Consider the following 14,806-nt stretch of genomic DNA (forward strand, 5'->3'; position numbering starts at 1 on the left):
CCGCCTAGCAGGGAGCCCAATATGGGACTCGATCCCAGGACCCTGGGATCATGACCTGAGCCGAAGGCAGACGCTTAACCATCTGAGCCACCCAGGCGCCCCGACAGTGGAATTTTTAAGTAGAAATGCTCATGGGGCTTGTTGGAAACTTGGAACTAAATTGCAATGGCAAGATTGGAACTATAGTAGATATTGGGAGTCTCTGAGAGTGAGGACAATTAAAATCATGAGAAGGCATTCATTCAGTAGATACTGGCTGTCTACTGTGAGTCAGGCAGTGTTGTCTTTAGGTGGTGGGAATACAATGATGGGCAAGGTGAGCAGGAACCTTGCTCTAATGGAGCTTGTATTCTGCCTGTTGGGTGGGTTGGAGTGGGTAGTGGTGGAGTGACAAAAATTTAACCATAAAGAAGTGAGCAAATAAGCAGATAAGATGATTTTAGGTAGCGAAGGAGAAGTCGTAGTTAACCAGATGAAGAAGTTGGGGAATGGGGAGAGTAGAACATTCTAGGAAGAAGAGACCACAGGTGCAAAGGCCCTGTGGCAAGAGTAAGCATGTGTGTTTAGGAAATGACAGTGGGCCAGAGTGGCTGGAATACAGAGGAGAGAGCTTAGTGTAAGAAGAGAGTAGGAGCCATGGAGTCTGGAATTGCACTTGTCTACTGTGGTAACCCGTAGCCACATGTGGCTACTTAAATTTAAATTAGAATTAAATAAAATTAAAACTTCAGTTGCTCACTCACATTAGCCACGCTTCAAGTGCTCAGTAGCCACATGTGACTGGCTTCTGTATTAAACATCAAAGATCTAGAACATTTCCATTGTTGGAGACCTGTAAAAGAAAAAAATTGCCCCAAGCCAATCTGTGACAAAACATTTTTTAATGATGTAATTTACAGCCTCCTTCTGGGAAGAAATTCATAATCCTGGGAAAAAAACCCACTGAAGTAATTTTTGAATAAATTTTGGTAGTATTTAAACTTCTTCTGGGAAACCTGTCACCTATCTGCCAGTTAACTATCAATCAGGAGTCTAATATCATAAAGTACATTCTCTTCTTTTTCTATCTAGTTTCTCAGTTTAATCGTCTTTTTTATAAGCTGTTCCAGCCACAGTGAGTCTTTGAATTGGTCTGCTGGAGATTGTACTACTTGAACATGTGTTCATAATTGTCAGAAAAGCTTGTTGTTGTTGTTTTTAACAGACTTCCCAGCTGGCTAAATGATCTAGGTCTTTATCCTAAGTATAATGGGAAAACATTAAAGAAATTTCCGTTTCTCTGATATGCTTGTTAGGTTAAAAGAAAAAACTGTCAAAGAAATACATGAACATGGACCAAAGCTTCAGGTAGCACATCCAGGCTCCTCATGAAAAGTGAGAGCCCCTCACCCTGGTCGCTGGCTGCTTCTTGTAGGCGCTCACTTTCATGGTTTCCACTTTTCCTTCTTCTGGTGGTTTCCTTCATTTCTCTAATCAAAAAACTTATATTGCTGTTTTTTGATTTATACTCCGTATATTTTGTGTTATTTTTCTCCTTGCGAAAGATGAGGATTTGGTCTAATTCCTACTCTTTTCTTCCTCATAATGCATTTATTTTATTAATTTTAATTCCTCTTTTGGTTATCTTTGTAACTTGCAGTGAAACCTGTATTTCTTGTTCCTCAGCTCTAGGCTGCATCTCTTATTCCTCTTCTTTAGGAGATGGAGATAGTGTCCCTTCCTGTCTCTCAGTGTGGGGCAAGCCTAGACTTGAAGTGCATGTATGTTTAGGGGAAAACCAAGAGGAAGAGAGATGAGTCACCCCTACCAACCTTAGAGAGTCTTGGGAATTGGAGGCATGAGGTGTGGTGTAGAGCCATGGTGAGAGGCGTAGAGGCTGAAAGTTACTAATAGAACTGTCCTCCCCTTTGCTGATGTACACATTTGTACTCAGATACTGGCTGCCTGGGTGAAAGACTGGACTTTATTTTCTGAAGAAACTGAAGGACTCTGAAAAAAAGATTTCTGTGTATGGACATTGGGGTTCATTTAAGTAAAAGGCTTGCTGCCCTAGTGAATCACCCACAAGAAGTGAGGTCTTCCGGTAAGCAAGCCTCAACCATGTGCACAGCATTCCTGATTAGTGCTGAACTGTTTAAAAAAAGAGCAGATACCAAAAAAAACAAAGCAATAGAAAACAAAAGATCCACAACCCAGAAACAAAACAAAAAAACCCCAACCCAACAAAACCCCAAACTTTGGAGAGGTATGTGTGGAGGGAAGGAGGAATAGATTATAAGTATTTTTTTTTTTTTTAATTATTGAAGCCAGGTGATGGGTGCATGGGGGAGCTCGTTATTATTCTTTTGTATACATTTAAAAAATAGTACCATATTAAAAATTTTTTTTAAAAAAGACAACCAAGGATCTCTAGACCAATGAGGAAATCCTCCAATATGGAAATTAAAAATCAGAAAAACAGCCAATAGCAGTAGAATAAAACTTTGTAAGCACTAACTATGTGAGCTCTGAGAAGATCTTGCATTCATACAACAACACAGGAGGTCATGAGAAAAGATTAGAGAACGAGCAAGAGCTCCTGGAAATTAAGACTATGGTTGTCAACATTGAAAAAATGGTTAAAGATAAGAAATCTCCCAGAAAGTAGGACAGAGTCGAATAAAGAACAGTAAATATGAGAGAAGAGATAAAAAAAAAAAAAAAATGTAAGGAGCAATCTATCTAAAGTCATAGTAATAGGATTTCCAAAAAGAGAACAGAAAACAAAGAGGACGGCATGATCAAAGCACGAGTATAAGAGAAACATCAGACTAAAGGACCCTGGTGTCTAGATTAACTGGTATCTGACACAGTGAACGAAAAATGCCCACACGGTGGCACATCATCCTGAAATTTCAGATGATCAGGAGTAAAGAGAAGGTTCTGAAGCTTCTAGAGATAAAATCCTTTACAAACGAGGAATAAGGAAAGCCCCATCCTATTCAGTAGCATTAATGGATACACAAACAGAGCAGTGCTGTCAAAATTCTGAGGGAAACTGATTTCCAGCCCAGAAGTTAGTCATCCAAAGGGTCCATCAAGTGTAAAGACAACAAAGATATTTTTAGAAATACAGTCATACAATCAAAAGCCCATACCTGCCCTGGAGGAAATAGAACAACTAAAATAGCCTCTATCAGCGGCATGAAATGAAAAGTTGGGGTTGAAGGAACCTGCGTTAGATTACAAGAACCACCTTTGAATCATTTTTGGAGTCTGAATCAAACCATTAAACATTTTAGTGACAGTTTGGAATTTGAATATAAAATGAATATTAAATGAAACCAAGGGATTATTTTTATTAAGATTTTATTTATTTGAGAGAGCGAGAGCATGAGAGGGGGGAGGGTCAGAGGGAGAAGCAGACTCCCCGCCGAGTAGGGAGCCCGATGTGGAACTCCATCCCGGGACTCCAGGATCATGACCTGAGCCAAAGGCAGTCGCTTAAGCAACTGAGCCACCCAGGCGCCCCCAAGGGATTATTTTTAATTTCTTTTTAAAGTATGTGAATTGTGGTTCTATAAGAATGTCCACATTTTTAGAGATGTGTAGTGAAGTATTCAGAAGTGAAATTACATGTCAGATCTGCTTTAAAATTTTTTTCTTAAATACATATTTTTTATGATTTTATTTATTCATTTGAGAGAGAGAGAGAGAGAGAGTATAATAAGCAGGGGGAGAGGCAGAGGCAGAGGGAGAAGCAGCCTCCCCGCTGAGCAAGGAGCACGACGTGGAGCTCGATCCCAGGACCTGGAGATCATGACTTGAGCTGAAGGCAGATGCTCAACCATCTGAGCCACTCAGGCACCCCCTGGGATATGCTTTAAAACGCTTGAGCAAAAAAAGCGATAGGTCAAACCGGTGTGGCAATATCTGGGTTATAGTTGAATCTGGAAGGAGGTTCATTAGACTATTCTCTATTTTTGTATGTTTGAAATTTTTCATCAAATAAGCATCACTAGCCACTAGTTTAGCAGCTTCTAAAATGCTGACTTGGGAAGCTAAACACAGATCTCTGGCTTATTGCTTCTGGTACGTCTGTGGAATGGAACACTGTACAGCCATTAAAAAGTATGAGGCAGATCTGCATAGACCAAATAGATTAATTGCCGAGTTACATTTAGTACAAAAAGCTAGGTTCAGAATACTGTATTCACTACCTGTTGTGTAATAAAAGTTGGGGTAGGGTGGCGGTTCTTTCTGCAGTTGTCCTCCATTAACAGCTTTCCTTTCAACAGTTCATTCACCACCGCATGCTGGTGAATGACACTGGGCTGACCTCTCCCAGATAACCGATTAGAGGAGATCCTGTCCTATAGGGAAAGAAAAACAACAACTCCCCTGACCCGTACCCACCTCCACTCTCCTATCTTTGGCTTCCCTTTATAGCACTACTTTTGAAAGAGTTTATTTACTGTTTTTATGTCCTTTCCTTCCATTCTGTCTTGAGCCTGCTCCAGTCAGTCTTGTATCCTCACCCCTCGCCACCAGAACAGCTAGCTCTTCATGTCTGCCAGGGACTTACACTTTACTGAGTTCAAGGTCAACTTCCTTGTCTTTTTACTTGACCTTTTAGCAGTATTTAATGTGGTTTATCATGCCCCCATTTTGAAACTGTTTCACTTGGCTTGTGGGACCTCCCATAGGACTTCTGCCACTGGTTGTTCCTGCTCAGGCCCATCTTCCCTACCTCTCAACAATTACGTGCTTCCAGACCTATTTCCAGGATGCCTTCCGTCGCTGTCTGCTCTTACTCCCCGGCTGGTCTCCTACTGTCATGTAGCTTTAAACACCTCAGGGTACTGATGGTGCTCAAATCTGCTCAGCCAGAACCTGTCCCCAGAGCTCTGACTGCATATCGATGTGGGTGTGATTTGTGTGTGCACAGGATATGAGACTTTTCCAGTTGGAAGTCTCATCATCACTATAAGCTAAATGTGCCCCCAGCCATACTCTTGATTTTACCCCAGAGCTTCTCTTCTTGGAAGCTGTCCCTTCTCAGTTGATGGCGTCTGTGTCCTTCTAGTGCTGGCCAGAGACCTTTAGTGTTATTTTATTTTTATTTTTTAAAGATTTTATTTGAGAGAGCAAGAGTGCGGGGAGGGGCAGAGGGAAAAGCAGATTCCCTGGTGAGCACAGAGTCCAACTGACTGACCGTGGGACTCAATCCCAGGACCCCCAGGGTCATGACCTGGGCCAAAGTCAGATGCTTAACCAGCTGAGCCACACAGGTGCTCAAGACCTTTAGTGTTACTCTTGAATCCTTTTTTCCCCTCCCAAATTCTGTGTCTAGTCAGCAAATGCTGCCTGCTCCACCTCCAAGGTGGGCCCCCTCTTCACCTACTATAGTTTGCACCTGCAGCTCTCCGTCTCACACACTGCTCTAGCCACAGCCGGCCTCCTTGCTCACCTGCAGACACACCTTGGGGCTGTCGTGCTGGGCTGACCTCTCCCAGATAACCGTGTGACTTGTTTTCACTTTTTTTAGGTCTCTGCTCCAATAAGCACCTTATTAAAAAGACCTTTCTTACCATTCTATAGAAAACATTTTATATGTGGGGCACCTGGGTGGCTCAGTTGGTTAAGTGATTCATGATTTTAGCTCAGGTCATGATCTCTGGGTCATGAGATCAAGCCCCACGCTAGACTCTGCATGCAGAGTGCTGAGTCTGCCTGAGATCCTCTCCCCTTTTCCCTCTGCCCTTCCCTCCCACCCCTTGATTTCTCCCCCCCACCCCGCGCTCTCACACTCACTCATGCATGCACTTGCTCTCTCCAAATAAAAGAGAAGTTATGAAATTGACATGAAATTAAATCCCATCCCTTTTACCCTGCTTTATTTTTCTTTATAACTCATTACTATCCATTTATTTGCTTATCTGTTGACTGTCTGCTTGGCCTAGACTGTCAGCTCCAGGAGGACAGGAATTTGGGTCTCTTTTGTTGACTGTTGTGTCCCCAGCACCTGGAATAATGGTTGGCACACAGTAGATATTTACAAAATATTTGTTGGATGAATGGAAGCATCAGAAATTGGTTGCCTCAGGGCACCTGGGTGGCTCAGTTGGTTAAACATCTGACTTCCCCATCGGTCATGATCCTGGGGGTCCTGGGATTGAGTCCCATGTCGGTTTCCCCACTCTCCTTCTCCCTCTGCCTCTTCCCTGTTCATGCTCTCTCTCTCAAAATCTTAAAAATAAAAAAAAGTTGCCTGTAGCAAGGCTTGCTTTCCATCATCTTTTTGTTTTAAAAGTGTAAAAATGGGCTTAAAAATTTTAAGTAAATTTTTAGTAATCTTTATGTCAGTGTGGGGCTTGAACCCCTGACCCTAAGATCAAAAGTCACATGCGCCAGGGATGCCTGGGTGGCTCAGTTGGTTAAGCGTCTGCCTTCGGCTCAGGTAATGATCTCAGGGTCCTGGGATCGAGTCCCGCATTGGGCTCCCTGCTGAGTTGGGAGTCTGTTTCTCCCTCTCCTGCTGCTGCTCACCCTGCTTGTGCTCTCTCTCTCTGACAAATAAAAAAATCTTAAAAAACAAAAGAGTCGCATGCTCCACCGACTGAGCCAGCCAGGAGCCCCTCAAGTAAATTTTTATAAAAAGGAGAACTTGGTTAATAGCACTGAATTCTGTTGAGAAGTCAAGACTGAAGCTGGAAGAGGTTGTTGAATGAAGAATATGGAGGCCATGGGTAGTAGCCTTAGCAAGAGCAGTTGTGGGGACTGGGAGGGGTGAAGGAAGGTGGAGTTGGTCGAGTGTGGTGAAGAGGGTAAGATGAGAAGAAGAGCAGTTCTCTCCAGAGGTTTGTCATGAACAAAAGGAGAGAAAGGAGAGGGAGGTAGTGGAGTAGACTGTGGGGATGTTGAAGTATTTTTAACTTTGTTTTTAAAATTTATCTTATTTAAAAAAATTTTTTAAAGATTTTATTTGACAGAGAGACAGCGAGAGAGGGAACACAAGCAGGGGGAGAGGGAGAAGCAGGCTTCCTGCTGAGCAGAGAGCCTGATGTGGGGCTTGATCCCAGGACCCTGGGATCATGACCTGAGCCGAAGGCAGTTGCTTAATGACTGAGCCACCTAGGCGCCCTGTTTTTAAAATTTTAAATTATTGAACAGATAATAAAGTCATCTTCAAAATTGACAAATTACAGGTCTTAGCCATAGCCCTCTGATGAACTGCCCTGGCCAAACCAGACAAAAAACCTTATCTATAAGATGAGGGCTTTCAAGTAGATGATTCAAAGGGTTCTATCCGTGAAATTCTCCACTCCCCCAGCTTTATTGAAGTATTGCTGACAAATAAGTTTTTAAGGTGATGATTGGACGTATGTGTATATTGTGAAATGATTGCCATAATCAATTTCGTTAATATCCGTCACCTATGTTTACCACATTCGTGTCTGCGTGTATGATAACATTTAAGATATGCTCTTAGTACCTTTTAAGTACACATTGGGATTAGCTGTAGTCACCATGCTAGACATTAGATCCCCAGAGCTTACTCATATTCTGAGAGTTTGTACTCTTTGACCAACATCTCCCATCTCTCTAATCCCACAGCCCCTTGCAACGACAGTTTTTTCTGTTTCTGTGAGTTTGACTTTTTTTTATCTTCCAAAGTGAGATCATACAGTATTTGTCTTTCTCAGTCTGATTTATTCACTTAGTATAATACTCTCAAGGCTCATCCATGTATGTTTTGTTTTTTAAAGATTTTATTTATTTATTGACAGAGTGAGAGAGAGACAGCGTGAGAGGGAACACAAGCAGGGGGAGTGGGAGAGGGAGAAGCAGGCTTCTGGCCGAGCAGGGAGCCTGACGCGGGGCTCGATCCCAGGACCCTGGGATCATGACCTGAGCTGAAGGCAGTCGCTTAACCAACTGAGCCACCCAGGCGCCCAGGGCCCAACCATGTTGTCCCAAATGGCAGGGTTTCCTTTTTTAAAAGGCTGAATACTAAAATTCTTTACTTTTCTGATTCATGAAAAATTTTGGTTTCTAAATATAAATATTTGCTACTTAGATGTGGCTAATGATATTTATTGGAAAGAATTAGGTTTACTATGAATTATGGTTTCACCCAGATACTTGGAAGTACTGATAAATTTCTCTCCAAATTTAGTGATGGTTACATTGTTTTGAATACTTTTTTTTTTTTTTAAGATTTTATTTAATTGACAGAGAGAGAGAGATAGCAAGAGCAGGAACACAAACAGGGGGAGTGGGAGAGGGAGAAGCAGGCTTCCTGCGGAGCAGGGACCCCGATGCGGGGCTCCATCCCAGGACCCTGGGATCATGACCTGAGCCGAAGGCAGACGCTTAACCAACTGAGCCACCCAGGCCCCCTTGAATACTTTTTAATAATCTATTTCCATAGTTACAAAAATTCAAATGATACAAAAGTCTCACCTACCTGCCTCCTAATTCATTTTCTTCCCTCCCCAAGGGCAAATAATGTTAACACTTTCTTCTATATTCTTCTAAAATGAACATGTACAAATACATATGTACATTTTTTTCCTTTTCTGTTTTTACACAAATGGTAATTTGTTATACCTTTTTTTAAAAGTAAGCTCTGTGCCAGCATGGGCCTTGAACTCAAGACCGCGAGATCAAAAGTCGCATGCCCTACCAACTGAGCCAGCCAGCCACTGCCTCCCTTTAAAAAAAAAAAACAAAAAACAACTCTGTGACCATGTGGGGCTTGAACTCACAACCCCGAGGTCAAGAGTCACATGTTATACACATTGTGTACCTCATGCAAATGAGTAGTGGTGGTGATGGGTAAGGTCAGATAGGTAGCTGGGGTCATTTCATGTAGGGCCTTGCAAGGTATTTGGATTTTATTCCAGGGGACATGGGGAGCTCTTAGAGCGTTTTAAGCAGGATCTGGATTTAATAGTTCATGGCAGCTTTTGGGTCAAGAATAAAGCAAGATTTAAAGATTCTTAAAGAGACTAAATAGCTATAGAAGAGACCATATGTTAGTTTTATAATCAGGAAAGAAATTAAACATATATATTTTTTGAGAAAGCGTGAGTGCAGGGTTGAGGGGAGGGAGAGTGAGAATCTCAAGCAGAGTCCATGCCCAGCACGGAGCCCCACATGGGACTTGATCTCACAACCCTACGTGACTGAGCTGAAATCAAGAGTTGGGCACTTGACCGACTGAGCCACCCACGCTCCCCCCAGAAATTAAATATTAAAAAACTATTGGCACCTCAAATACCATCAGCTTCTTCCGTTGTCATTTCTTATAAAAAATCAGCTGAGTTTGATCTACAAAATAGGTGTATTGGTACTTAGGATTGAGGGAAAACTAAAGGATTGAAGGCTGGCTAAAATGAATAGGTAATCAGAGCAGGATCTAACTGGCTGTGCTGGTCTCTCCAAATGATTTCTGATTAAATCAGAATGGAGTAGAGAAGTAATCATTATATAAGGTTGACTTTAGGCATATAATTAGGAGTACAACGTAAAGGGAATGTAGAGAATACCCTGTCTGACTATTAATATGAAACAATCTCTGACTCTGGGGTATTTCAATTATCTTCTCAACAAACAATCTCAAAACTAAGTGACTCCAAGCAGTAATGACTTAGAGGTTGGTGGGGCTCAGTTGTGTGGCAGTTCTTCTCTGTGTGGTGAAGCTGAGGTCGCCCCTGCAGCTTCATTCAGCTTGGAGCTGGATTGGGGCTGTAATAGTCAAGACCGCCTCTCATCCTCTGGCTTTTCAAGAGCACAAGTGCTCCTCAAGGCTCTGCTTGCATCATGCTTTCTGATGGCCAAGGCCAGAGTCTGTGTGCGAGGGAACTAAACGAGGGCATGACTACAGGATGCATCATTCCCTGGGGCCACCAGTGTGATAGCCTGCCACTTGGAGTCACAGGCTTTTGAAATTTTAAGACACTTAGACTCTGGCCTTTAAGACTGCAGTATAACGGAATCTTCTATAACTCCTTTTTTACATTTTCAGTGCATAGTTTTTACATCTTCTGTTTTGTTCTGAGGTCTTCCTGCCTATACATACTCTCTATAAACTGCTATTCTTTAGATAGAGTCAGTGATCATCTTATTGCTATTTTGTCCTCTTTATGTCCCTTCTTAAACATATGGTCAGCATAGTAATGGACACTCTATGTCCCTTCTCTTTTCACCACAGGTTTATTATTTCCTTTAAATTATGATCTGGATGACTGAGATGCCCTCCATTCATCGGTATTAATCCAGTACCTACTACGTCTCTTTGTCTGGGTAGCAGGGTAACAGGCCTTTGTTTTAAAGGAGATCACATTAGGGTAGGGAGTTAGTAAGAACAAAACCATTTCAGCTAGTGATAAATAAAAGAGGCGAGAAAATAAAACAGGATGATGTGATGGTGAGTGGGGCGGAGGTGGGGAGCTACTTTAGTTCACCCGGCAGATCCGGTCTTTCTAAGGAAGGACATTGGAGCTGAGATCTGAATGATAAGTAGCCATCCATCCTGACGGATAGGGTGACCAACCATCCCAGTTTACCTGGGGCTGAGATTTCTCCGGTCATGGGACTCTTGGTGCTACAACCAGGACAGGCCTGGGCAAACTGGAATAGTTGTTTAATCCAGGAAGAGGGAACAGCAAGTCACAAGGCCTGGAGTTAGGAGGAAGCTTGGCATTTTGGAGGTGTGACAGAAGGCCAGCGCGGCCTAACACATAGTGAGAAGGGGTGAACAGAAGCCGGTGAGGCTGGGAAGTCCATGGAGGATGGACCGTGTGGGCCTTAACAGTAGTTTGGGTTTAAGTGTCTTGGAAAGCCACTGCAGGGTTCTGAGACCAGAGGGACATGGTTTTGTTTATGTTAGTGAATGATCATTGGCTGGTGTGCAGAGAGGAGAGCATGAGGCTGTCAGGGTAGAAACGGGAGGCCAGTTAACAGGCTGGTTCAGTGCTCAGGCTTAAGATGATGGTGTCCTGTGCCGGGAGGCAGCCAGGAGGGAAGCTTCTTGGCACTACTAACTCGCTGCTGCTTACTCCTCTTAGGCTCTTTCCCTCCTTTCTAGATCAGTCGCTTTTCCATCCTGAAGAGCTTCTCTGCCAAGTAGAGGTTCCCAGATTTACCACTCTGTGCACCAAACCGCAGCCCTCTTAGCTTCTCCACCCCCCCCTCCCCCGTGCTGTATCAGCTGCTTGGTGTTTTCACAGTACTTGGACACAATGGCGTAGTTTTTTTTAAGGTCTCCATTGATTGTTCTCATGGGGCTGGATTGGGTAATGCTTTGAATGCTGAGCTTAGAGTGATTGATTTTTATCTTGGATGGCTTTGAAGGGTTCTTCCTAGAGTTGTGGGACATAAATAGAGCTATGCTTGGTAAAGGTTGCTCTAGCCTGAGGGTGGGTGGGGGGGGAGACCGATGTGGATGTGTTACATTTTAGGCGATAGTAGGCCATTTGAGAGGAAATGCCGGGGAGTGGGAGGCAGTCAGAGAGGGTGGGACTGGATCTCAGTAGCAAGGATGGGTCTGTTTATAGGAACGTGGGAGTCACACCATGAAGAGGTGGGATTAGATTCAAGTGAGGACGCTGGTTTGTTTATTCAGCAAGGCATCAAGTATTTATTGCTGTCCCTTGAGTGCTGAGGATGTTATGGTGAATGAGGCAGGCAGAGTCCCTGTTCTCGGGGAGCTGGCATTCCTTCCGGGTGGGGGAGGTAGAAGAGCAAACAGTAAATGAATTAATGAATAAGATAACTTGAGAGAACAGTAAGCGCTGTGTGGGTAACAGAACAGGGTGATGTACTCTGGCTTGGGGAGGGGTGGAGGAGATTCTTCTTTAGATTGGTAATCAGGAAGGTCTCTTTGAGAAGGTGATATTCTCCCTGAGACCTGAATGATCGGAAAGAGCCAGCCATGGGAAGATCTACAGACAGATTGTTCCAGGCAGAGGTCTTAGACACCAGAGGCTGGGTCTAATCCTAGGCCAGCTTCTGTTTAAGTAAGTGGAGATGTGGAACCAAAAAATATGAGAGCAAGGAGGACAGGGACTGTGTTGGTTCTGCTCTCTAGCAGAGTACCTTACACGGAAGTAAGGGTTCGTATTAAAAAGACATAAACCAGGATTGTGTTCTACCAAAACTGAGGAAAGAGAACCCCAAGAAGGCTGGCAACCATGGCAGAGCCCATGTGGAAGATAAGGAAGAGGTAGATGGTTTTGGTTTCAGGTTATGCGTAGACCATCAAGGATGTCCACTTGTTAGAGGGGGTGGAGTTAAGTGCCTCTAACGGGGGAAGAAATAGGGGCAAGGAAATAGAAATAGCATTTTTGGGCTCCCCAAGAAATCCTTTCTCGTATCACTTGTGAATGCGTCATAAAAGTCTCCCCAACTATGTGCAGCCCTCTCTGGGACCTTTCTTGGCTGTGCTTCTGAATTTGCTTGCTTTTTCTTCTTCTCTGTGACCAACCTTTCACATTGGACTCCTTTGCTTTTTATTTGCTTCTGTTAAGCCTTGCCTCTCTGCACTCATATTCCCTCTTGTCTCTGTACCTCACAGCAGCAGGCCAGTCCCACTTGCCTTTGCTGGTGGCACCAGTTTCTGAGGCTCTAGCCAGTCCAGGAGCTTGGGTCTAGGAGGGGGCAGGGAGATGCAGAAGCTGCAGACGTAATTTGAGGCCTTTCGCCAGCGAATGGAAGTGGAGAAAAGGGAGGGTGCTTCAGTGGGCCACCAAGGTCTTGTTGAAGGTCTGTGTATACTTGAAACCAGCAAGAAGGAAGACATAAGGGGACTGACGGTAACGGGGCAGAAGGGAGTTAATTAAGGGAGCAGTTAGGAGGCAGAAGCGGAAGAGTTAACCTTAAACTGCAGGACGTAAATGCACTTCTTTCTCTGAATTAAGAGGAAAGGAAGGATAAATGAGGCTGAACACAAAGATACTTGAGTTGGAGGAGAGAGGAGTGGGAGCAGCTTCCAGTAAGAGGTCTGGATCTTTTTAGCAAGAAAGACCCGCTAGGTGCTCTGCTTAAAGTCAAGCTCGAAATTGAAGGAATTTTGGAATCCCCACTGCAGAGATTCTGCTGGGGAATCAAGTGTTGAAGGAAGAACTGCCGAGCACCAGCAAGGATCCAGCTGATGTTGGCATGTATTTTTAGCAGACAAAGTCTGCCTTTCTCCAGGATTGCTGTTCCAGTGCCCAAGCAGCTGGGGCTAATGTTAACTGCTGTCAATACAGAATTTGGATTTTAGCCACTAATTATATTTCAAGAAAACGACATCTTCCTAGTTGTACTTAATAGTAAGTCAAAAACGGATTGATTTGTTTTCCTCTCATCTTACTTGTACCTGTCAGAAGCTTGTAATTAGTGAGAGCTGCCTGTGGAATTCAATATAAGGAATTTTAATCAACAACCTTTTGTAGAACCTATTAAACTTGGCTCGCTAAAAGAAACAAAAATTAAAAAATAAAAAATAAAACTTGGCTCGCTGCTTTTAGAATCTATGCTGTTAGGAAAAATGAAAGCTCAAACTTGCCTTTCTTTTGTTCTCAGTAGTTTCTGTAGAACACTTAAGTTTTGAGGTGTACACCTACTCAGGCGCAATTTTTGGAAATGCTTTTAAGCAACCAGATCACAATGATACAATTTTTTTTTTTTTTTTTTTTTTTTACAATGATACAATTTTTGACTAGAAATCTGCTGACTTGGTAGAAACCAGTATCACTGAAGGACGACCTGTTTTTCTTTAAATGCTAGGTTGAAAATGGTGTATTTGTAGCCAATCCACTTCAGGAACGCACAATTCTAATGAGAAAAGAGGGCGAATCTGCAAAAAGCATTAATGAGATGCTTCTGAGCAGACTTTCCCGCTACAGAGCTTCCCCGTCCGCCACGCTGGCCGCCCTTACTGGCTCTACTATCTCCAACACCCTGAAAGAGGACCAAGCAGGTATGCTGCCCTTTGCTCACTCTGTCGGTTTATCTTGTGTACTCCGTTCAGCTACGTATATATTTTTTAAGACTTTCTTTTTTGGAGCAGTTTTAGGTTCATAGCAAAATTGAGAGGAAGGTAGAGAAATTTCCCATAAACCTCCTGCCCCCGACGCATGCACAGCCTTCCCCATTATCCAGAGGTGGTACATTTGTTGCAACTGGTGAACCTACATTGACATAACATTATCACCCGAAGTCCAGAGTTTACTCTTGGTGGTGTGCATTCTGTGGGTTTGGACAAATACATGATGACAGGTCTTCATCATTATGGTGTCGTACAGAGTAGTTTTACTGCCCTAGAAATCCTTCGTGCTCTAGCTATTTATCCCTCCTTCCCCCAATCCCTGGCCACCACTGATCTTTTTATTGTCCTCCTAGTGTTGCCTCTTCCAGAATGCCCTATAGTTGGGAATCATTTGTAGCCTGAAAAGATTGGCTTCTCTTACTTAGTAATCTGCATTTAAGTTTCCTCCATGTCTGTTCATGGCTTGATACATTCAGTTTGTGGTTAGTGAGACCTGCCTCTGGAATTTGGGCAGTACTTTTTTTTTTAAGTTTGTTTATTTTTAGTCATCTCTACACCCAAAGTGGGGCTTGAACGCACAACTCCAAGACCAAGAGCGCGTGCTCCTCTGACTGAGCCAGGCAGGCGCCCCTCAGGCAGTACTTTTTATTGAGTGCTTATGGTGTGCCATACAAAGCACGTGCCTTTATACATAGTTCACCTTTTTATCTCCTTCTGGTCTTCCTTTTTTTTTTTTTTTTTTTTAAATTCCAAACCAATACATGTTGGCTATAGACATGAACTGGC

The 14,806-nt window shown here is 43.2% G+C and overlaps 1 protein-coding gene across 1 annotated transcript in view; it reads left to right on the top strand.

Annotated features, from left to right (window-relative positions):
- Positions 1 to 14,806, top strand: part of HECTD4 (HECT domain E3 ubiquitin protein ligase 4) — a 183,420-nt gene that overhangs the window by 62,311 nt on the left and 106,303 nt on the right. Inside the window, exon 8 of the mRNA XM_044921281.1 lies at positions 13,759 to 13,951. Within this exon, the coding sequence (XP_044777216.1) occupies positions 13,759 to 13,951 (193 nt within the window). The remainder of the gene's footprint in view (positions 1 to 13,758; positions 13,952 to 14,806) is intronic.

This window comes from Neomonachus schauinslandi, chromosome 14 (genome assembly GCF_002201575.2).
Source record: "Neomonachus schauinslandi chromosome 14, ASM220157v2, whole genome shotgun sequence".
In the NCBI taxonomy this organism is placed as follows: domain Eukaryota; kingdom Metazoa; phylum Chordata; class Mammalia; order Carnivora; family Phocidae; genus Neomonachus; species Neomonachus schauinslandi.